The sequence below is a fragment of the Cricetulus griseus genome, chromosome 3 (assembly GCF_003668045.3).
Source record: "Cricetulus griseus strain 17A/GY chromosome 3, alternate assembly CriGri-PICRH-1.0, whole genome shotgun sequence".
NCBI classification, from domain to species: domain Eukaryota; kingdom Metazoa; phylum Chordata; class Mammalia; order Rodentia; family Cricetidae; genus Cricetulus; species Cricetulus griseus.
In genome coordinates this window covers 182142251-182166824 of record NC_048596.1, presented here as the reverse complement: position 1 = coordinate 182166824, position 24574 = coordinate 182142251, and the positions used below count along the sequence as shown (strand labels likewise).

General features: G+C 44.5%; 1 protein-coding gene across 1 annotated transcript; it reads right to left on the bottom strand.

Annotated features, from left to right (window-relative positions):
* Positions 1–187: 187 nt before the first annotated feature.
* On the bottom strand, positions 188–21241 carry Nutf2 (nuclear transport factor 2). Its single transcript, XM_027405872.2, has 5 exons — positions 21087–21241; positions 5551–5677; positions 4614–4685; positions 4430–4528; positions 188–1773 (listed from the first exon to the last, which is right to left on the bottom strand). The coding sequence occupies exons 2-5, from the start codon at positions 5647–5649 to the stop codon at positions 1660–1662; spliced, it is 384 nt and encodes a 127-aa protein (XP_027261673.1). The 5' UTR covers positions 5650–5677; positions 21087–21241; the 3' UTR covers positions 188–1659.
* Positions 21242–24574: the final 3333 nt, after the last annotated feature.

Below are 24574 nucleotides of genomic sequence, written 5' to 3'. Positions count from 1 at the left end.
CACCCAGGTAGTGACCTTTCAGACCTTGAAAAAGGTGAGTTAGTAGAAGTAAACAAGATCTAGACACTTGTGAGGTCATAAGGCCCAGGAAGATGGTTCCTACCATGAAAACTACTGTCATTGTTCCTGACCCCAACATCCCCTTGTCCCACATGGCAATTTTAAATTAGGAATAAAGAAACCATAGTTTACAAACACTTCTTTATTGCAGACATTTCAGGCACAGATACATGGAAGCTGTATTGCAGATTTTATACAGGGTGGATTAAGAGGCAGATGGTATCTACCTCTCCCCAACCCCTACATCCCCCAATACACAGCATCTTAGAGATCAGTCCCACTGATACCTCCTGTGTGCTGTCCTGGACTATGCTGGTGTAACCAGGCAACCTGTGGAGTATGAGGAAAGATACTCCCCCATGGTGCAAGATGGGGGGGTGGGGAAGAGGGAGCTTTCAGGTGTGCCCAACCAATCCTAGGCTGTAGCTGCTATTTTGATACCAGCTTTATATCATCCAGAGGTCTCAAGGATGAAAAGCTAGATTTGTACTAGGCAAGGCCTGTGACCATACTAAGGAGCAGGGCAGAAACTGCCCTAATACTTAAGACTTCCTGGGATTTGAAGAGCGCATAGGGTGTGTGGAAGGTAAGGAGGTGACGTGTAAATGCCCTGCAAAAGTCTGAGAGGGGAGAACTAGACTCCTTTACGATGATTTCTTCCATATTGAAGAATTTATACTCTATACTCAGCGGGGGCTGGTCGATATCCCAAGCAGGCAGTACAACATCTCTTGCTTTGCTCGGGAATGTGGGCACTCTGAATGTGATCCTGACCCTTTTGGGAATAGAGCAGGTCCATCCGGGACTTCAACCCATAGAATCTAAACATGGGAAACCATATTTATCAAGGTCTTTCTAGCAGCTACAGAATCATCTATCCTGCTACTAGACTCAGAGCAGAGGCTACAGGAGGTGTCAGACAGAACTCACTTTAGAGTCTTCAGTACAAGATAAGCTTCAGGCCAGACCTGCTTCCAGCTCTCCAGGCTTTCCAAAGACCAAGTGGGTTGGAGAGAACTCTGGCCTAGCAGGCTTGAAAGAAACTTGGTTGGGACTGTTAACTTCAGTCAATTTGCTCCTTGCAGCAGGTATTGTTAACATGAGGCAGAGATGGGAGGGTGAAATGAGAGACAATTGGTCAGAACTGTTGATGCCCAAAGAGCTATTTAACTAATTAAAACAATTTAAACTGTTAAGAAAATTTTTGTGGTTTTATTGTATCATGAGGCATTGAAACATCTGAACAAATCAATATCTGGGCGGTGAGGCAGCTGCTTTCTCCTTCACTTCTTTGGGTTACTAGAGCAACTTGTCAGTAGATTAAAAAACAAAATGAAACAAAAACAAAAACCGACAATCTTTTGCATTACTTAAGTCTTTCCAAGGCATGCGCTGGTACAACACAAACTTCTCCTGTCAGATGCAACTAGTCTAGCATCCAAACATCATGCACAACACCGTGGTGACAGAAGCGCACTGCACCTACTCCCACCTCGGCCCTGCTCATTTGTGTATGATATTTGGAGCATCTGGAGGAGTGAGATAGTATTGGGAAGAGGAGGGAGGAGGAAACAGCGTGAGGATCTGGCCAGGTGGAGGTCAGCCGAAGTTGTGCAGGGCAAGCCTGAACATGTCATTGGTGCAAACCCAAGCATCGTTGATGTTCTTTAATAGAAACATCTGGTGGAAACCCATGATGGGATCTTCATCGGCCTGTATGGAAGAAAAAAAGATTCAGTAAGAGGGCTAGGAACAGGAAGAACGTTCAGTGGTAGAACAAGGCAGAGAATACAGACTCCAGGATCAGGCACCTACTCTCTTAAACCCGAATGCCAGTACAGAACAGGTACTTGTGAATGTGAACTGCCATGTGTGAAACATTGTTGATCATGCAAAAGTCAATAAATGGCTGCTCACACTGCCATGTATCATTGAAAAGGCAGCACATTTACCAGCTAACTAGGCGACAGAGCAGAAGACTTGCCTGTCTCTAAACTCGGCAATGTCTCTGGGTAGATGTGATCAAAGAATGTAAAGACTCTTGTAGCACTTATTATTTAATTTATAGTACCAAAAAACTGTAAGCAATCTTAGTGTTCAAGAGGAACTGACAGAAGAGTAAGGCTGGACTTGTAGGTAGTGCTTCTGGGTCTAATAAAGAGGCACAGACACTCTCTTTCCACACACCTATTGCCCGCCCCTCTCCACACGCATATCGGATTCAGGCTCAGCCAATTTGTCCTGCTTTAGGAAGAAGCTTTGGAAACACTATCAAACTACGAAGGAACCAGACACAGGGACACACACCTTAAAAAGACCAAGGTTGTGCTCAAAGGGTAAAGGCACTTGCCCTATAAGACTAGTGATATGAGTTGGAAGGAGAGAGAGATTTCCTCTGACCTTTACATGAGTGTTGTAGCATACACAGAATACACTCATCATGTAAACACACATAACATATGCACAATGTTGCTTTTTCACTAAATTCTTTTCTTTCCTTTTTCTTTTTTTGGTTTTTCGAGACAGGGTTTCTCTGTGTAGCTTTGGAACCTATCCTGGCACTCGCTCTAGAGACCAGGCTGGCCTCGAACTCACAGAGATCTGCCTGCTTCTGCCTCGGGAGTGCTGGGATTAAAGGTATGCGCCACCAACATCCAGCTACATTTTTTTTCTTAAAGGACAAGGAAAATACAACAAGGCAGGACTTCCTGATATTTGGTTTGCTTGGTATGTAAAATCCAGTCTGGGCCAGGAGGGGTGGTACATTCCTTTCATCTTAGCACTTAACAAGCAGAGGCAGGAGGATCTCTGTAAATTCCAGGGCTTGGTTCTACATAGCAAGACCCTGTCTCAGAGAAAGATTCAGAGTACCAGCTTGGTTGTTACCATTGAGGGCTATAAGAGAGGACTGTTTCTCAGCATCCAACTAGCAGTCTACCTAATTCTTAGGGTGATGCAAGAGTCCAAGAATTTAAAAAATTAAAAAAAAAAAGAGTCCAAGAATTTGGCAGTACAGCTTGACCTGCTCCTATAAATCGTGTCCCTTTTCCATAAAGGCTCTAGACCAGTGTTCTTCGCTAGAACTTTCTGCAACCATAGCTACTGACCACAAGCACTAGCAATGTGTCTAGCACAACTAAGGAAGTTCATTTTAATTTAATTAATTAGCACAATTTAAATTGTGTGTCTGGTTTACATGGCAAGGTCTAGGTCAGCCAGGGCTGGCCTCAAAATATATACATATATACATTCATACATGCATACTTTCGAAGATAGACAGACAGAAATAATTGTGAAGTTGAGAGTATAGCTCAGTTTGAGAAAGTACCTGCTTAGCATGTACTCAATGCCCACCACCAAGAAAAGAAGGAAGGAGAAGGCAAGAAAGGTCAATTGCACATGGCTCATGGTTATTAAACAGTGCAGGTCTCCAGATGATGGTGGTACACACCTTTAATCCCAGCACTTGGGAAGCAAAGTAAGGCAGAACTCTGTAAGTTCAAGGTCAGCCTGGCCTACAAAGTGAGTTCCAGGACAGCCAGAGCAGTTACACAGAGAAACCATGTCTTGAAAAAACAAAAAACAAACAAAACATAAAAACAGCCCAAAAACACTTGGGAGGAAGAGGCAGGAGGATCTCTGTGAGTTGGAGACCAGCCTGGTCTACAAGAGCTAGTTCCAGGACAGCCTCCAAAGCCACAGAGAAACCCTGTCTCGAAAATAAACGAACAAAAACCAGCCCCAAAATATCCAGTGATTCATGCACTCCAGGATCAAGTTTGAGACCAGACTGGAATACAGTGAGACTCTAACTCAAAATAAGTAAACCATATGGGCTGGCACAAACCTGTAACCTGAGGACTTGAGGGGTGGAGGCAGGAGGACTGGAGTTCAAGGTAATCCTAAAATACACAGAGAATGTGAGTGAGGTCAGCTTGGGCTACACGAGACCACCTCAAAAAAATCTTTTTTACTAACTAAAAAATAAGGGAAAATGTTCAAGTGGTGAGGGGTAGGATGTGGGAGTAAGAAAAAAACATGACTTTTTCATGTGGTAGCTCACACCGTAATGCTAGCTCTGGGGAGGCGAAACCAGAACTACTTTGGTGCAATATCTGAGTTTGAGGCAGCCTGATCTACAGAGTGAGTTCCAGGACAGCCAAGGCCACACAAAGAAACTATATCAAAATACCAAAAAAGGAAAAAAAGGGGAGGGAGGAGCAGGTGGTCTAGGCAATCACTCTGACAGCTTTTGTTCTGACAAGTCACTTTGGATATCCCTCAATAAACAGATCACATCCTCATATCCACAGGGAAGGCAGGAGCTTTTCCTACCCACTACTGCCCTCCGACATAGTGGCACTACTACCTTGAGCTGGCCTACAACCATGCTGATGATACAGCTATCTGGTGTAGGCTGATGGTCCTGCGCCGTGATACTATGCTGGATTTTCTGGAAGGGAAGGCTCTGCAAGAAAAAGAATGCAGGGTAGGCTGAGGTCAGAAGGGTTATGAAAGAAGCTACCAGTATCCCAATTCTGGACCTTACTTACAGACAACTTCTCCACAATGGCAGCTTTCCCCTGGAACTGCTGTCCTTCCCACGTAAGGCATGATGCGTCAATCTGAAAAGTGCATAGGAGATGTACAGTCAAGGCCTCAGCACTCTAAGGTCCTGCCTCCCCCACTCCCAAAGTCCATGCATGAGGGCCTGGGTATAATCTCTCTAACTCATAATGACAGTTTATATCATCTACGATGAATTTGGTCTCTCAATGCTAAGATGCCTTTCTTTTTTCCAAAATTTCTGAATGAGCCCTGACATTCTGGAAGAGATACGGACAACTTCTGACAGTCCAATCAGGCTCTACGTCTACTCCTGTCATTGTTAGCCTGACTAAATGCCCTTATGTGAGTGAATCTCAGTAGTCAAGAATGTGAGTAAATGATTATCCTTAAAACATCAAACGCCACGTGGTGGCGGTGCACGCCTTTAGTCCTAGAGCTTAGGAGGCAGAGGCAAGTGGATCTATGTGAGTTCGATGCCAGCCTGGTCTACAGATCAAGTGCCAGGACAGGCTCCCAAGCTACACAGAGAAACCCTGTCTCGAAAAACAAAACAAACCAACAAAAAACAACCATCAAGTAATGCCTGCCTGCCTAAAAGACTCCATGGGTTAACTATTTGATCCCCATGAGCACTCAGGTGTTCTGGGCTCAAATGAAGCTGTACGTGAGACTACCAGAAGCCATTGAAATGGTTGAAAATGTTCAACCATTGAAAATGTTCATCACTGTTTCGTCCAGATAATGAGTACTAGTACGATTGATGCTACTTTATCTGGCAGAGAGGTGCTCCTAGGACTATGTACCCTGATACAGTGCCAACCACTTGGAATGGCAAAGCCCTTCAGGATATCAAAATCCCCACTCTTGATACCCAAATTAATTTCCTAGGGTCCTATTCTGGTTGTTAAGTTGGACACTTACGTAAATTGCGCCTAGTTGGGTTCTGTCGTTATCAAATAACTGGTAGTAATGTTGAATAAAGCTGGATCCAATCTGCTCCCAAATTGGCTTGTCTCCCATCCTGGAGAGTCACCCACCTCACCAAGACCTGTAAAGACCAGCAAGACAAAGACAAGTGTTAGTACCACACAAGCATGAAGTAGCCAGCCACTGAACTTTGTCTCCCTAGCTTCCTCATGCCTGTAAATTCTCTGGTGATACCTGCTCTTTCAGGGAATGTGACAAAGCCCTGGGGAATCTCACAGGAGACCTTAACCAATCCCAATCAGTGGTAGGAACCACATTGAGCCCGGTCTTCTATGAAGCTCTAGGTTGATGTTATACAAGATGGGTGCTGAAGATGTAACCAGGACAAAGGAGCATCAGAATAGCCCTATAATGTCCAGTAAGGGGAGAAGAAGGAACTAAACACTAATCCTAGCTCCACATTTTCCTTTAATCCTCTCAATAACCTCTAAGGCCAGTTACTGCCATTCTTCCCACTAATCAGACCAGAAACTACTGGTGTTTCTGTGTAAAATGTTTCTCTTTTAGCCTTCAAGCTTCCAACACTGTCCCAGGGATGTGCTGGAAATGGGGGGGGGGGCGCATGTGACTCTTGAGCTGGCCTTTTCTGTTGCTATTTCTTCATTGGTAATGATATTTATTCTCTACTCACTTCAGAGCTGTGACAGAAGGATGAGAATGGGAAATAGATGGAGGCTGTGAGTGGGAAACAGCACCTCTCAACAACATCCTCCTCCTCCTCCTCCTCCTCCTCCTCTTCCTCCTCCTCCTCCTCCTGTCTCACCAACTGCCCTGTTCCTGAAGGGGAATCCTTACCCAACTAGAGGCCACAATCCCAGGGATACTGATTAAAAAGCCACATTGACACCCTCCAAACCCAAGTGTTGCTCTGTATGGATCTGACTGTAGAGGAGCACGTCCTTTGTCCTGATATGTTTGAGACAAAACAGTAAGAAGGTAATTTCAACTCAGCAGAAAACCATCAGCTGCAGTAGGAGCTAAAACAAGTCACTGCTTCTAGGGCTTCTACATCATCCTCTGCAAAACTGAAGATGTCAGCCCAGAGGTTGCTGATGGTTGTGTAGCTTCTTTGACAATGAAACTTAGTAAAGTGACTGCTTCACATGGTAAATACTAACTTAACTACAGTCACTGTGACCTTGGCCAAGGCCAGAGGAGCCAGCAGGAAGAGACAGTGTAAAGGAATAGAGATAAATCCAATTGCCCAGCTTATGACGATATTCTAGCCAATAAAGGGCCAGGAAATGAAGCCAGTTTTATTTTAAGTTCCCTAGGAGGTAGTTGCACTAAAAATAGAAACTCTATGCTCAGATGACTAAGAAATGTCCAGGAAAGTCTAAAACAAGCAGAAGAGAAAGCTTGGATCCAGCCATGCCTGTACACAGGAACATAAACTGTGTCCCAATTCACATTTGTGCCAAGAAACAAATCGATCAATGGAAGCACAGGACCTACTACTAGTTTCACACCCAATCTTGGTCACATTTCCAACTTTCCGCATTTCCCCGCACTCACATCTCTTCCCCTTCTACCTTAGTATTTACTCAACATGTCCCAACCCCTCAAAAACACCCAAGATACTTTGCCCAGTTCCCAAGAGCTCTTGAGAAAAGCTGAAGAAATGAGAGTTATTCTTCCTTCTGTCCCCAGCCCACATCAAAGTTGGGCAGTTCTTGGCGGAGGTTCTAGAAAAGAACATGCCAAGTAGAAGAAACAGCACCAACAAATGTGTGACAACACCAAAACAGATCAGGGAGGAAACTAGGGTGTCTGAGATGGAAGTGAGAAAGAGCAAGGCTGGAAACCAATCCATAAACAAGAAAAGTGACGGCATAGGGTAAGATAAGAGAATGGCACGAGAAGTAGGAGGGTTTTTTTTTTTTTTTTTTTTCTCAGTAGCATTGTTCTGTCTATCCTATGAATCTAGCTATCTATCTGGAATAGTCTCACTATGGAGACTAGGACTGACTGGTCTAGAACTTGCTATATAGACCAGGCTGAGCTGTTTTTTCTCCTGAGTGCTAGGACTAAAGGCATTATGTTCAGTTAGGCTGGGTTTTGTTTTTGCTTGTTTTGAGAGAGGGTGGAGGCAGGACGATCAAGAGCTCAAGGTTTCCCTTGGCTACACAGGGAGTTTGAGGCCAGCCAAGGTTAGAGATCCTGTCTCAAAAATAACAAGAAGAAAACCCAAAAAAGATTGAATAAAGACCCTTACTTTCAGGAGACCAAAAGCAGATCTAGGAACCAATATCAACCTTATTCCAAGCCTGCTCAATCTTCATGCTTTTATTTCCATGTACCCAAACATGACATGTTATATTTCAAAAATAACAGAATTCAGGTGTGGTGGTGCAAGTCTTTAAACCCAGCAGTTGGAGGCAGAGGCAAGAGGATCTCTGTTGAGTTTGAAGACAGTCTGGTCTAGATGATAGTGATATACTATCTACTCTGGCCAGCCAGAGCTACACAGTGAGACCCTGTCTCAAACAACCAATCAAACAAACCAACTAAGAGAAGTACAACAAAGAATGGGAGAAATTATTCAGTTGTCAACAGTACTTCCTGTTCTTCCAGAGAATCAAAGTCCTGCTCACAGCACCAATGTTTGGCGGTTCACAACTGCTTGTAGCTTCAGCTCCACATGATCTGATACCCTCTTCTAGACATACACAGACAGAAACACAAAAAACCAAAACCATACAACACAAACTGCTGGGTGTGACATAAACCTATAAGCCAAACTTTTGGGATGCTGAGGTGGAAGATCAAGGCCAGCCTCAGGGAAAACAGTGAGTTCAAGACTAACCTGGGGTACAGAGAGTTTGTCTGTCTCTGCCTCCCCCCTCAAAAAAGCAGGGCATGCTTATGCCTTTAAGCTGGGGAGGCAGAGACAGGCAGATCTCTGTGAGATCCAGCCTGGTCTAAAAAGAGTTCCAGGACAGGCTCTAAATCTACAGAAAAACCCTGTCTCAGAAAATTAAAATAAATAAATTAAAAAAAAAAAAAAACAAAAAAACAGCAAGATGGGGTTGGACAGATGGCTCAAGTGTTACTTGCTCATCTAGAGGACCTGGGTTCAATTTCCAGAACCCACATGGAGGCCCACAACTTCTGCAACTCTGATGCCCTCTTCTGGCCTCCAAGGGAGCAGGCTTGAACATTGTGCAGACATTCATGCAGAAAAAACACCCATACAAGTAAAATACATTTAAAAAAAGAAATCAAGAAGCAGTGCACAGCTTTAATCTCAGCTCTCAGGAGGCAGAGATTGGCAGAGCTTGAAAGTAGCCTGTTCTACATAGAAAGTTCTAGGCCACACAGAGATACATTAGACCCTGCCTCAAAAGCAAACAAAAAACCAAAACAACAACAAAAGGGAAGACAAACAAAAAAGATAAAACTCTCTAAGCTCTGCTGGAGATCATCTACACCCAACCCTATCTTGCCAGCCATGCACTCTACCTGGACCTAGCAACACACACACATACACAGACACACAGACACACAGACACACAGACACACAGACACACAGACACACACACACACAAAAAGCTCCAGTGCTTGCTCACCAGCATTTTGCAAAGGTCTTTGCTTGGTTAATTCTTTTTCTTCCTCCCAGGCACTGGCCAGACCCTATTTGTCACCTCATTCCCAGACACCAATGTTGACCCACTTCCAGTGCAAACCCCGTCAAACCTCAATGTACCCCAGTCCCATTCCTCTGCCTTGAGGCACTATTACTCCCTTGTGGGGGTTCCCTGTTTTGTTTTTTCAAGACAGGGTTTGTTTAACAGTCCTGTCTGTCCTGGAACTCAGGAGATACACTTGCCTCTGCCTGGGAGTGCTGGGATTAAAGTACCTACCACACCTGGCCACTGTGTTATTCTCTCTCTCTCTCTCTCTCTCTCTCTCTCTCTCTCTCTCTCTCTCTCTCTCTCTCTCTCTCTCTCTCACACACACACACAGTACCCTCCCCAGTACAGAATGTAGTAGCACAGCAAACTATAGGTTTAAGAGTTACTCAAAACCTTGTACAAAGTTTTTAACTCATACTTTAAAAACAGCATCCCCAAGCCCAAAAAGAAGCAGAATGCAGAGGCCCTCTCCCATCCACATGATGGTAGGTATGCAGACAGGGCTAAATGCTCCCTTGGACTAGCCAGAAAGCTCTGGTCTTGTTCTTAACATGTTTACTGTGAAAGTAAAAGCCTGGAAACCAGATTAAGAGATGCAGTCTCACATGACATTGAGAACTATCCTTCATCCCTGTGGCTTCTACAGCTCTTGTGAGAAGCTGGTAACCACACCATCTCCTGCTTCACCCAATAGCCTACAGACTGATAGGCCAGGCTCCTCAAGAAGCTGCTCTTTGAGATCAGCCTTTTTGAACCTTTAGGTATTTGGGAGTGCAAAGATCCTCTCAAAAAAAAAAAAAAAACAAAACCAAAAACAAACAAAAAAACCTTCATTTTTAGGTGTCAAGTATCTCCGAAGACAAAATCTGTAATAGCAGTCATCAGCACATCAAGGAGACTCCTGTCTCTAAAAGACACAGATCAAGCAAAAAGAGAAATGTGCAAAGAACCTTATATGTACCACCCTACCCCAGCAATACACATGTCAGAAATTAACAAATCAAGACTCAGTGAGTTCATCAACTCAGCAGCTGATAGGCAGTAGAATTCAACTGCCCAGGTTTATCAGGCTCCAGAGTCAGGTTTCCAAAGACAACCTGAGTCCTCTCAGAGATAAAAATGAACAGATCTCATCTGTGAAACAGTAGCCTCTAGGCATGAAGCCCTAGACCTCTGAGCCTCAATCTCTAACAGGAGCAAAGCAGGCCCTTCTTAAAGATTTTTATACCAAGGGCTGAAGATGGACTTATATGGTAGTACATGCCTGTAATCTCAGCACTTAGGAGGTTTAGAGACGAAGACTATGTGAATTCTAGGCAAATCTAGGCTAAAGTGATGCCATATATATATGGTATCAGGGGACTGCAAAGATAGTTTAATAGTTAAGAGGATTTTCTTATTTGCTGACCTAGCAGAAAACCTGGGTTTAGTTCCCAGCATTTACATGTTGGCTCACAACCACCTGTAAAGTCAGTTCCACGGGATCCAAAACCCTCTTCTGTCCTCTGTGGATACCAAGCATGTACATAGTGCATGTACATAATATTCATACATATAAAAAGGGTCAGAGACCTGACAAGATGGCTCAGTAGGTAAAGGCATTTACTAACAAACTTGTTGATTTCAATCCCTGGAACCCACATGGCAGAAGCAGAAAATAGACAGCTACAAGTTGTTCTGACTTTTACACATATTACGGCATGTCTCTCCAAAAAAAAAAAAAAAAAAAAAAAAAAAGTAAAAAAAGTAAAATATAAAATAAAGGATTGGGGATGTAGTTCAGTTGTAGAGAACTTCAGTTGTGTGAAGCCCAGGATTTGATCCCCAGTATCACACACACACATATACATACACTTCAAAATCACGTCAGTTTCTACTGTTTCAATAAAGGAGTTGGATAGATGCTGGCCAAGCTGAACCTAGTGCTGATATGGGGCACAATAATAGAGAAGGCTGAAAGAAAAAGAATCACTAATTTCATAGAGATGATCTCCTATCTGAAGGCCTATCTCTAAGTCCAGTGGAGAACGCTAAATGTGCTGAGCTTAGAGCCTTAGAAATTCAGTGCCTTTCCCCCTAATCCTTCTATTTGCCAGGACCCAAACATACAGCCTTGAAGCATAGAGCCTGGGAAGGATTTGCCTATAAAAAATACTCGTGCCAGGGGTGGTGGTGGCGGCACACACCTTTAGTTCCAGCACTCAGGAGGTAGAGGCAGGTAGATTTCTGTGAGTTTGATGCCAGCCTGGTCTACAGAGCTACACAGAGAAACCTAATCTCGAAAAACAAAACAAAACAAAACAAGACAAAACAAAAATTACTCGTTATTTATTGTGTATCTATGGTATATATGTAAGTATAGGTAAGCACTGTAGAAGTCAGAGGTTTTCTTTGAGGAGTCAGTTCTCTCCTTCCAAGGGGGTTGGGGGACTCAAGTTGTTAGGTTACTAGGGGAAGCACTTCCACTGAGCCATTTCACCTGTCCTGAGAAAGACTCAACAAATAGAAGATTGGGCATCAGACCTTAGATAAGCCCCCTGAAGGAAAGGAAGGCGCTAGCAGCAACCCAAGACAGAAGCAGGGTGCCTGCCTGCCCTTCAGATGAAAAAAAAAAAAACTATCTGCCCAAGGCTAGGTGTGGTGGTACATACCTGTAACCCCACCACTAGGGAGTCGGAGGCAAAAGGATCAGTTTAAGGCCATATTTGGCTACACAGGGAGCTCAAGGCCAATCTGGGCTATAAAACCGTAAAAATTTAGCCTTAGCCTAGCCGGGTGGTGCACCTTTAGTCCCAGCACTCAGGAAGCACAGGGAGGCAGATCTCTGTAAAGTTCAAGTCAGCCTGGTCTACAGAGTGAATTCTAGACAGGCTCCAAGCTACTCAGAGAAACCCTGTCCTGAAAAACAAAACAAAAAACAGACAAAAACCATTATAATTTGCCTCTCAGGCTGGAAAGTTGGCTCAGTGGTTAACAGCACTGTTGCAAAGGTCATGGGTTCAATTCCCAGCACCCACATGGAGGCTCATCACCTCCTAGAGTACCAGGCATCCATACTTACATGCAGTTAAAGCACTCAGACACATAAAATAATAAAAAATAAATTTATTTAAAAAATAACCGTCTCTCTGGTCTCATGATGATGTAGAATCTGCAATATGTAACTCATGGTCTGTGGCCTTCCAATGATTTCCATGGTATATGGAACAAAGCTTCACTATTTTATCTTCAAGGCCCTGAGTTACCTGGTCCTCCTTGGCTGTCTAATATTGACTTGCCACCTATTCTCTTCCCTCTTTAGCAACCATAGTGGGCATTTTGCTGGTTTCTCAACAGACTGAGCCCATTCTCAGCTGAGAACTTTGCAGTCACTGTTTCTTTTATTGCACTGATTTGAGCCCAAACATATGGAGGTCAGAGGAAACTCAGTTCTCTCTTTCTCTCACTAGAGTCCCAGGAATTGAAGGCAGGTTGTCAGGCTTGGCAGTCAACACCTTTTACCTACCAGGAAGCTACTCCTCCATGAGATTTCCTGTATTTGATCTGGGGTCCAAGGAACTTAAGCAAGGTTTGATGCTAGTTAGTGACTCACCAGCCCATCACTGCTTCTTCCACCTGGATCACTCTTGCAACTGGATACCAGATTCCTTGTCATGTATCAATTCAAATATCACCTCTTCACTGATACCTTCCCTGACTATCCTAGTCTAAAATTACTGTCCAGTCACTCATTTTCCTTAATCCTTTCACGATTTTGTACATATGTAATACACTTTGATCATATTCTTCCCCATTATCTTCTTTTATCCTCTTCCTTCTCCCACCAAACTTCTTCCCAACAAGAACCCCACCCACCCCGCCCCACTACTTTCACTTTTTCAGCCCACTGTATTTAAAGTTACTTGCTTATGCATGAACCAGAGATTTATTTGAGCAGGGGAAATCACAATGAGTAACTTCCCCTCTCCCAGAAACCATTTACTATTAACTGCCTGGAGCTCCTCAGAGAGGGGTGGGGTCTTAGGAGCCCCTCCCCTCACTGATAAAATGTTGATGGGCCCAGTCTTATACAGTAGTCTTATGCTGCTGTGAGCTCATGGGTACATCAGCCATGTTATGTCCAAAAATGTGGTTACTCATTTTATCTCCTGTATTGTTTTTCTTAGCATTCATCACTCTGTCAGAACATCATGTTTATATTGTGGTCTGTCTCCCTGACCAGGGTAGTCTTAATCACCCATTTCCATGGTACCTGACCCAGCCCTCAATAACTTTTTGCTATGTGGTTGAATCTTGGGAGCCTAACCAAGGCTGGCTGTTCTCTGGAGTTGTCAGTTTTGAGCAACCCTGCTCAACATAAGTGGCTCAGTAGCCCGGGTCTCTACACCCACACCTTATAAGTTGCCAGGAAATGATCCTTTCATCCATTCAGGTGAGTGACATGTTACAAGTGGAGACTGGCCCCAATACCCTCTCTCAAACCCAAGGCCCTAGTCACCTTGGGGAGCAGCTATGGTGAATGGTAGATACACAGCCACATCCTTTAAGATCTGGCCGCTAGCTTGCTTCATTTCTCCCTGTGTTATGAACTGGTGGTCCTGGCGTCTCATCAGTAACTATGGGCAAATCAGGGAAAAATTAACCAAGGGGCTAAAGCAGAATCCAATGGTAAGGAGTAATCATCAGCCTCCAACAGAGAGGCTGCATGCAGGGAGGCTTTCTTGATCCAGGAATGGCAACTGCCCAACCTACCCGCCTCTGCCTCAAGTTGAGTGACATGTTGGTGCCTAGGTGGCTGGCCAGGGCAGAGCCCTTTCCTGAAATGGATAGACTGAAGTTTATATATCCCTAGCACTATTTGGACCCTTTCCTATGCCTGGAGGCTTACAGAACCCAGACTGATCAGGAGCCGAATCCTGAGATCTGTATTCTATACTCTGCTCTGCACCTATTGCCCCAGTAACCTCCCTTTCCCAGATGGTTTCACAAGACCTCTGGAGCCCTAGGCTTTTCTTTTTTAGCTTTATTTAGGAAGTGAACTTCAGACTTTGAACTTTCTAGTCAGGTCCCCTGGTAGGATATGAAGCTCCTCAATAACTGCTCCCATAGTCTGTCACCACCATCCACAGGCAGCATTGCTGTGATACCAAGACTAAGCAGAGCAGAGACTAAAAGGGAAGAGCCTACAGAAGATAAAGACACCCCTCTATCATGCTGTCTCATTTGAGCCTCATAATGAAGTGGTCCTACAAAGCTGGCATATTTATTTTTACTTCAGGAAGGTATAACTCTGAGAAGATGGAATTCAAAACCACGAAAGGCCCCTGGCACAGCTAGCACTTGATTATCCATGAAGATGGCCAGAATGGAACTAAGAACCAAAGTGGAATAGCAGAAGCACATACTCAGTAAGGAGAAATCCATGTCTTTTCTGTCCTTCTGGTATCAGCAAATGCCTGAGAATATGCTCAGTAGTTCAAACTGATGTGTCACAGGGACAACAAAGAGCTTGTATTCTGCTATGACAGGTGGGATGTATCATACAGATCCTTCTAGAGGCAGCAGGCTTTCCTTTTCCTATGTCGGTGAGATTCAGTTGGAAGTGGTAGGATAGGCCTGGAGGCCAAGGACAGAGAACCAGAAATTCAAGGTTTCAGAGTGACTGCAAGGCCAGCTTGGACAACCTAGTGAGACCTTAGTAAGACCATCTTAAATAGGATCCGAAACAATAAAGACCATCTTAAAAATAAAAGGTTAAGGTTAAGGCTGGGCTGTGGTGGTGCACACCTTTAATCCCAGCACTCGGAGGCAGAGGCAGGCAGATCTCTTTAAGTTCAAAGTCAGTCTGTATTGAATTGAAGGACAGCCAGGGAGGGCTACACAGAACTCCATCTCAAAAAAACCAAAACAATAAAAAGTTTTAAAATGGTAAGGTTTTATATTAATAATTACAAAATAAAAATGATCATTCAACTTAGATTCAGTGTCCAGCAGCACAAATAAAAAAGGGTGATGGAGTAGCACTGATGTGGCTGGGCAGGTAAAGGTATTTTGCTGACAAACCAAAAAACCCAAGCTCAATCCTCAAGATCCACATTGTGGAAAGAGAACAGATTCCCACAGGTTGTCCTCTGACTTCTACTGTGTACTATGGCATGTGAGCAGACATGTATACAAGATAAATAAATTATATAGTAAGAGCTGGAGAGAGATGGCTCAGTGGTTAAGAGCACTGACTACTCCTGCAGAGGACCCAGGTTCAGTTTCCAGCACCCACATGGTAGCTCATAACTGTCTAGAACTCCAGTTCTAAGGGATCTGACCCTCTCATCTGGCCTTCACAGGCACTTGCACACATATGGTGCATATACATACATTCAGATATACACACATACAAAATAACACTTTTTAAAAAATTATATGGGGACTGGAGAGATGGCTCAGAGGTTAAGAGCACTGACTGCTCTTCCAGAGGTCCTGAGTTCAATTCCCAGCAACCACATGGTGGCTCACAACCATCCGTTATGAGATCTGGTATCCTCTTCTGACCTGCAGGAATACATGTAGACAGAACACTGTATACTAAATAAATAAAAAAAATCTTTTAAAACAAAAAACAAACAAACAAAAAGTCGGGTGTTGGTGGCGCGTGCCTTTAATCCCAGCACTGGGAAGGCAGAGGCAGGCAGATCTCTGTGAGTTCGAGACCAGCTTGGTCTCCAGAGCAAGTGCCAAGATAGGCTCCGAAGCTACACAGAGAAACCCTGTCTCCAAAAAAAATAAAAAAAAACAACAACTTTTATTTATTTCTTTATTGAGACAGTGTCCCTCTATGTAGCCCTGACTGTCCTATAGCTCACTATGTAGAACAGGCTGGCCTTGAACTCAGCTATCTTCCTGACTGTTAAAAAGAAATCTTTTAAAAAACATATAAATTGTGCTTATTTATGTATCTTATGAGTGCTCAGTCTACATGCCAGAAGAGGGCATCCGATTCCATCATAAATGGCTGTGAGCCATTATGTAGGTGGTGAGTATTGAACTCAGGATCTCTGAAAGAACAGCAGTGCTCTTAACCACTGAGGGATCTTTCCAGCCCCCTTGCCTAACTTTCAATGTACATCTTGGAAAATGCTTTCCTCTTCCCTTGGGCCCTGAAGACTATTCTTATACTGGAGGCCCCAGTAAGGATAAGCTGAAATGTAGTCTAAAATAAGCAGTCTTCTCATTTCTTACCTCTGCATCCCCTCCCAAATCTAAGGCCTCATGCCTGCTACACCACTGAACTATACCCAAGTCCCAGTATTGTCGTTTCTGACATCCCTATCAGATACTGCCCCTTGAAATAGCCATGCAAAATAACCCAAGCCCAGAGTTTCATTTCTTAGCACTACCTAAAACAAGACAGTGAAGACACACAGGACTGTAATACAATCCAAGCCACTCCAGAGGTGGAAGCTGGAAGAACAGGACAGGAATTCAAGGAATAACTGCTTGTCACTGGAATGAAGCTGATTATGAGGGAGTCTCAGTTAAGTGAGAGATGCTATACACCACACATGTTTCAGGCAAGGAAATAGAAAGTCAGACAATGTTGGTGACATTCCTAGGCATTCTGGGATCCTACCATATTCCTATGGTTTTTACCAGTCACTGGAGAGGAAGGTGGGACCACTGTCTTTGCTCGTCAACACTTTCTAATCCTTTAAAAGCTCCCTCTACTGAACAGAATTAGTGCCTGCAGTTCTCTTCAACTAAGCTTCCAGCACTTAATGCCAATTACTCCATTACCCTCAGCACAGACACCTTCCTCTAGCACCAGGGCGCGCGTGCACACATGTGTGTGTGTGTGTGGTGTCCATCCATAGCCTCAGCCCAGAGTCAAACATACAGAGAAGACAAAAGAATGTCTTCAGAAAAAAATCTGAACATTCAGAGAAAAAGAAAACAAACCTTGATCATGTCAAACAAAATGCTAATACCTTACTAAGGGAATCTTGACTTTATTTTTTTTTTTTTTGAGATATGGTGGGTGAATTTTTTTTTTCCTTCAGTTTTTTTGAGACAGGGTTTCTCTGTGTAGCACTGGCTGTCCTGGAACTCTGTAGACCAGGCTGGCCTCGAACTCAGAGATCTGCCTCCTTCGGCCTCCAAGTACTGGAATTAAAGGTGTGAGCCATTACAAGATTTGTCCTTGAACTCTTACCCTCCCTCTTGCCCCATACTAAAGTGGTAAGAAGTCTTTTGCATGGTTGTTTGTACTCATGAGCTCTGATGTGTCTCACATCAGAAGAAGCCCTCAGAAGTCCTGATCTTCTTGGCTTTATTCATGTCAGAGTCTCACTGAACTTGGAGCTAGGCTGACAGTCAGCAAGTCCCAGCAAACCTCCTGTCTTCCTGATATCTCTTATTCTGAAGCACTGATTTCTCAACCTTCCTAATACTTCAACCCTTTAATACAGTTCCTCAGGTTGTGGTGATCCCAATCATAAAATTATTTTCATTGTTACTTCATAATTGTAATTTTGTTACTCTTATGAGTCATAATGAAAATATCTGTGTTTTCGAGTGGTCTTAGGCAACCCCTGTGAAAGGGTCATTCAACCCCCAAAGAGTTGTGACCCATGGGTTGAGAACCACTGTTCTGAAGGGTTTTTGTTGTCTTCAATGTTTTCTGAGGAGGTCATGTAATGCCAGGTTGGTCTGAAATGCATGATCACTCCTTCAGTCTCACAGGTGCTAGAATTACAGGCATTTGTCACCTTTTTGATAAGATACATTCTAATTCTAAAATTTGGGAATTCTGCATCTTTATCAATCATCATTTCAATGTACTAACTACAGAGATAGCAGAATAAAGCAAGACATGGTTAGACAGAAGTGGGATTCTAGAAACAAGAGACCAAATTTTATATTAAAAGGCCAACTGTGGTGATATAAATCAATAAGTCTAGCTTGGCAGTGGTGGTACACACCTTTAATCCCAGCACTCGGGAGGCAGAGGCAGGCGAATCTCTGTGAGTTCGGGACCAGCCTGGTCTACAAGAGTTAGTTCCAGGACAGCCTCCAAAGCCACAGAGAAACCCTGTCCTGAAAAACAAAAAAAATCAATAATCCTAGTAGTTTGAGAAGCTGAGGCAAGAGGATTAACTGTAAATTCAAGGATAGTCTAGGCTATATAGCAAGCTCAGAACTACTGTGAATTACATAGCAATACTGTGTCAGAATAAATTCTGGGGCTATTGAAATAGCCCAACAGGTAAAGGTCCTTGTAGTCTTGCCTAATGATTTAATAACACAGTGAAGAGAACTGACCAATACAAGCTGTCCTCTGACCTCCACAGCTGTAGCACATGCATAGCCACACCCAAAATACATTTTTAAATGAAAAAAAAAAAGATTAAAAACTAATTTTACGGGGCTGGAGAGATGGCTCAGAGGTTAAGAGCACCGACTGCTCTTCCAGAGGTCCTGAGTTCAATTGCGCCTAGGGCACATGCACATGGTGGCTCAGCACCCTAATACCGTTATGAGATCTGGTGCCCTCTTCTGATGTGCAGATATACATGGAAGCACAATGTTGTATACATAATAAATAAATAAATAAATAAATAAAATCTTTTTAAAAAAATTTTACTAGCTAAAACAAAAAGGGTTTTGTTTGGTTTATTTGTCACTTGTGTAGGTATACCCAATTGTCAGGTCCCATGACTTCCTACATGGCAGAAGGGGGCAGAGAGATTCTGAAGAACCTCAGAGTTCTCCTTTATCTCTCAGACCTAAGTGACCTTCCAAGTCCAGGAAGATCAAGGGCTTCTCAGAGTCAGGGTACTGGGCAATGGTTTAATCTAGATAGTAGTTTCTGAAAACTTTTTTTGTTTGTTGTTTTTTTGAGACAGGCTGGCCTGGAATTCACGGAGATGCTACTGCCTCTGCCTACCCAGTACTGGAACTAAAGGTGTGAGCCACCACTGCCCAGCTAATTTCTAGGAACTTCTAAAGCACAGAGACCTGAATTCCTCCTATTTCTGGCTAGCTTTGAAGAACAGTATCTTTTTTGATCCTCAACGTGCTTAAGTATATGTAGCCTAGCATTTATAAAGTTTAGGATCTTATCCCTAGCATTGCATTAAAAAAAGAAAAGAAAAAAGAAGGTTCTATGCAATGTACAAGCCACCCAGAATCTTGGAATATTCAAACTGATATACAGCCACAAACCTAGTTCATCTGAAATCTAGACAAGCTAGAGAGTTTGTTTTGTTTCTTTGAGACAAGGTCTCATGTATCTCAGGCTGGCCTTGAATTAATTTCCTATGTAGCTGAAGAGACAACTTCTGATCATTATGCTCCTTCCTGTACTTTGAAGTAAACTGAGATTTCAAGCTTGTGCCACCATACCCAATGTATTCACAGTGCTAGTGATTAGACAAGAAATCTACAAACCAAGAGTTACATCCCTAGCTCCGAGAACTGGAGAAAAATTCTCAAGAGAAAACCAGAAAAACAGTGTCTGAGTGCAGGGAGAGATCTTATTGGCACCTGTGCCACTGACCCTATCCCGTATATGGTAATTTTACTCCAACAATTTGAGGAAATAATCAGGGAACAGGCAGATAAAAAACCAGTGACTTTCTGCATCCTGGCCCTGTCAGTCATCCTAAGAGACTGAGCACTCTGCTTGCAGGACCAAACTGCTTCTTAGTCCTTATAAGAACTGTGATACACAAGCCATTAATGGGCCAGAGAATTTAAGCTGACAAGAATCACTTTCCATAGAAGTCCTAGGAGCTTCTCTACACTAGTCCCTTAATCACCACTCAAACAGAAGTGTGTTTTTTGGGTGTGTCAAACAAGTGTTTTTGGGTGTGTTGTGTGTGTGTGTGTGTGTGTGTGTGTGTGTGTTCTGAGACAGGGTTTCTCAGTGTAGCCTTGGCTATCCTGGAACTCACTGTAGACCAGGCTGGCCTCAAACTCATAGATACCTCTGCCTCCCAAGTGCTGGGATTAAAGGCATGCACCACCACGGTATGGCCAGAAGTGCCTTTTCAAAGCCTGCTAATAGTAACTGGTTAAAACACCCCTTCTTCAGGAACTCAATGTGATGATCTAAGGTGCCATTTTTAAGGTAAGTTTTCAAGGCCCGGCCAGCTTCTTGACTGTTCACAGGCAGCTCCAGCACAAGTGAAGAGAAACCAAACATTCTATGACCTCCAGCTCTGCAACCAGCTTCAAAAGGTAAATACAGTCTAAACCAGAGCTCTAATCACAGGGTTCCTTCCACCTCTTCTTGTCCACCATTAGTCTCAAGGACCTCAAGCTTGGAGTCCACTTCTTCACACACTAAATTCCTACCTTATCATTTTATTCTTAAGGAGTCAACTTTCCCTCGAGCTATGCTACACTCACTCTAGGAGATTCTGATGTATTTCAGAATTGGGCTGTGCTTGAGGAAAAAAAAAAAAAAAAACACCCTTGGTAGCTCACACAACTAATTTCACAGTTTTGGCACCCTTCCTCCATTATAACAAAGTCAGGCAACCGACCCCAAAGCTGGAGCCTAGTCATGGATAAAGAAGGGCGGAGGCTGGGCCTACCACCGGGAACTGCCTCTCCAAAGACACCAGGTTCAGATTTTCTAAGTCTAACTAGAGATAAAGTCCCACGAAGCATCCCCTCCCGCCCCAGATTCCCTAGTCCTGTCCTCCAGAGTATAAGTTTCGTGCACTCCCAGCAGGCAATCAGGCAGAGAAGCGTTCACCTACATCCTAGCCGGGCTATGGTTTGGAACCGGGTAATGGTCCCAAGCCCCAGCAGCGGCAGGCGGGCAACCCTTACCCATGCTGGCTCTGGAGCGAGCTGGGTGGCGTTGCCCATCCCCGGATCTTCGCCGGCCGGTGGTGGGACGTGGGTCTGGGATCGGCCCGCCAACCTGCCTGCAGAGGTTGTAGGATTCGAGCAAGCCAGGCAAGGCCACACAGGGCGGGGCCCTGAGAGCTATCCTGATCCTCCGGACCAGAGAAAAAGATCTGGCCACAGCGCAGTCCGGCGCAACAGCCAGGACACAGGGCAGCACGGACAGGCGTCCGTCAGGCTCTCAGCATTCCCCCGGCCGCGGCCGCAGAGAATCCGCGGGAGGCGGAGTCGCGCGCGACACATGGTGCGGGCCCCGCGCCTCTTCGGGCCGCCGGGGGGTGAAACGAAGAGGGGCTGAGCCGCGGCCTCCGCGGCCGGCCCAGCCGGGCTCGCAGGCGACGGCAGCGGCGGCGGCAACCCAGCGCGGTCTGCGACCGACTGTCCCTTCCCCCCTGCCTTCCCTCGCCCGATCCGCTGCACTCTGGGAAATGTAGTCCCTACATAACCCCCTATAGGTGTCACTGACCTTAAAGAATACTACAATCCCCAGAATGCTATTCGCGGAGGCGCAGCCACGGCTCGCAGCGCGGGAGGAGAGGCTAAATCAGGGAGGGAAGATATCGGAGCGAGCCCCTGAGAATTGTGGTCTAGCGGAAGCCTCTGGAACACGGAGTTGGCGCCAGGCAAGGATCAGGTCTCAGTCACAGCCAGATCCCAGCTGGCTTGGCCCCGCCTAAGCTGTGCAGCGGATGGTGCCTGACCCCGCCTCCGTGGGAGCGTGGTCTAGCTTGGAGCTGGCCTGGCTTGTCCCAGCAACCCCTCGGCTGTATCTGGGTCCAAAGCCTACGACTTCTTTAGACGCTCTGGCGACTACTTCTGTTCATGGTGTGGCCTTAACCCGCATGGCGAAACCCACCCTTCTCTTGTCCCAACATTTGTTGAATTAGCTCTGTGTCGAAGGAGCTACTTACCCCAAAGTTAGTTGCAAACTGACGAGGCTTTTCTTGGGCCCAAGACTCCAAAAACGCTCCTTAGATGGGCCGTAGTTGGGAAAGGTTAACCTCACTTGTACAGAGAGGGATTTTCAAAACAAAATCGTGAGTTTTGGAAGTTTTTGCTTGTTTTGCGGTTTTTGTTTTTACATTTCTAGGTTACTTATTTTTACGTTATGTACATTGGTGTTTTCCCAAGGGTGTCAGGTCCCCTGGAAGTGGAGTGACAAGACAGTTGTAAACTGCCATGTGGGTGCTAGGAATTGAACCCTGGTCCTCTGGAGGAGCAATCAGTGCTCTTAACCACTGAGCCATCTCTCCAGCCCCGAGGTTTTCTGTTTTGTTACAGCAGAGCAAATATGAATTTTTTGGTTTGTTTTTTACATTCAGGAGGGGTGAGCTATGGCATGTATGTGGATGCTAGAGAAAGCTTACAGGAATCAGTTCTTCCATCATGGGTACCTGGAAATAAGATTCTTTATTCCTTCTCGGGCAAGTTACTTTACCCATTGGGCCATCTTATTTTTATCCTCCGAATTTTCCTTTGTTTTCTGAGACAGGGTTTGTGTAGCCCTCCCTGTCCTGGAACTTGTTCTGTAGACCAAGCTGTCCTTAGACTCCGAGATCCGCCTCGGAGTTGCTGAGAATAAAGGTGTGCGTGGCCACCACCGCCCAGATCAAATTTTAATATTTATTTATTTATTTATTTTGGTTTCTTGAGACAGGGTTTCTCTGTGTGGAACTAGCTTTGTAGACCAGGCTGACCTCAAACTCACTGAGATCTGCCTCCCAAGAGTTGGAATTAAAGGTGTGTGCCACCGCCACCCAAGCAGAAATTGGTTTTTTTGGTTTTTTGAGACAGGGTTTCTCTGTGGCTTTGGAGACTATCCTGGAACTAGCTCTTGTAGACCAGGCTGTTCTCAAACTCACAGAGATCCGCCTGCCTTTGCCTCCAGAGTGCTGAGATTAAAGGCATGTGCCTACTGCCCGGCCCTTTTTTTTTTTTTTTTTTTTTTTTGGTTTTTCAAGACAAGGTTTCTCTGTAGGTTTGGACAACGTCCTGGAACTCGATCTGTAGACCAGGCTAACCTCAAATTCACTGAGATCCTCTTACCTCTGCCTCCTGAATGCTGGGGTTAAAATTGTAAACCAACACTGCCCAACCAGAATTTTAATTTTTATTGAAAGAAAAATAACTGGCTCAACCTAACTTTCCCAAGTGAACACACTCTCAACATCCTTTTCAGTTTCCTTGGTAACTCAAACATTTGAAAGCCTTTTTCACTCGGGTCTGTGCTGAGCAAATAGCTCTACAGCCAACTCAAAGAACCACAGGAAAGGAAAATGGCTTCAAACACCCCTGACTCTTTCCTCCAAATGGGAACAATCTTTAGTACTTCTGTTTTGCCATAAGGAGATTTGCACTTTTGGCCATACCCCATCTCTTGGGAATGACTGGTAAAACTAGGCTAAGCTTCTTGATTAAGTCCTGTCTGGCCAGGCCACTTAGTTTGGCTAGACATTTGCTTTTATGACCCAGTCACTAAGAACTCTGCTTTACCCTGTTGGTGAAACTTCTGTAGCCTCACCATCACTACCAGGAAAACAAAACACAAGACAAGTTAAGAGACAGGAGTGCTGCTAAAAGGTTAAAGAGAAGCAAGGTGACAGCAGCTGTCCTTTCAAAGAACAAGAGGATGGCCCAGACTGGGAAAGCCCCCACTCCAAGGAAAGAGCATTGACATGTGAGAGTTTGGCAGTTAGCTAGAAATGCACTGCTGTGTTTTCACCATCTGATTACAAGCCAGAGTTAACCCTACAAAGGCAAATTCAACTCCCCAAACTGGGCACCTATACTGCAGCTTCCTCAAGACCTATTTCCCAACTCAAAGCCACTTCAGCTTGCAAGTCACAAGGCATGTTCCCAGGCAAGGTGATTGGTCCATAAGTAACTCAGAAGTGAGTCCAATTTTAACAGAGCCTAAGAGCCCATACATGCCCCAATAGTCACAGAAACAGGTGGTTTTAAAAGGCTTTACAGACCTGGAGAGATGGCTCAATAGTTACATATATACTGCTCTTTCAGAGGTACCAAGTTTTGGTTCCCAGTATCTATGTCAGGTGACTGACAACTGCCTGTGACTCCAGCTCCAAGGGATCTATCTAATGGCCTTCTGGCCACTTCGGGCAGCTGTAATCACACAGACATATAATTGAAAATAACAAAAGCAATTTAAAAAAAGATGTCATTCACAGACTATAGTGACCCTAGCCTTTAATCTCAGCACTAGGGAGGCAGAGGCAGGCAGATCTCTGGGTTCCAGGCCAGCCTGGTCTACAGACCAAATTCCAAGACAGCCTCCAAAGCTACAGAGAAACCCTGTTTTGAAAAACCAAACAACAAAAAAAGCATGGTGATGTAAACCTGTAATCCTAGCAATGGGGAGACAGAGACAGGCAGATTCCCTAAGGCTCACT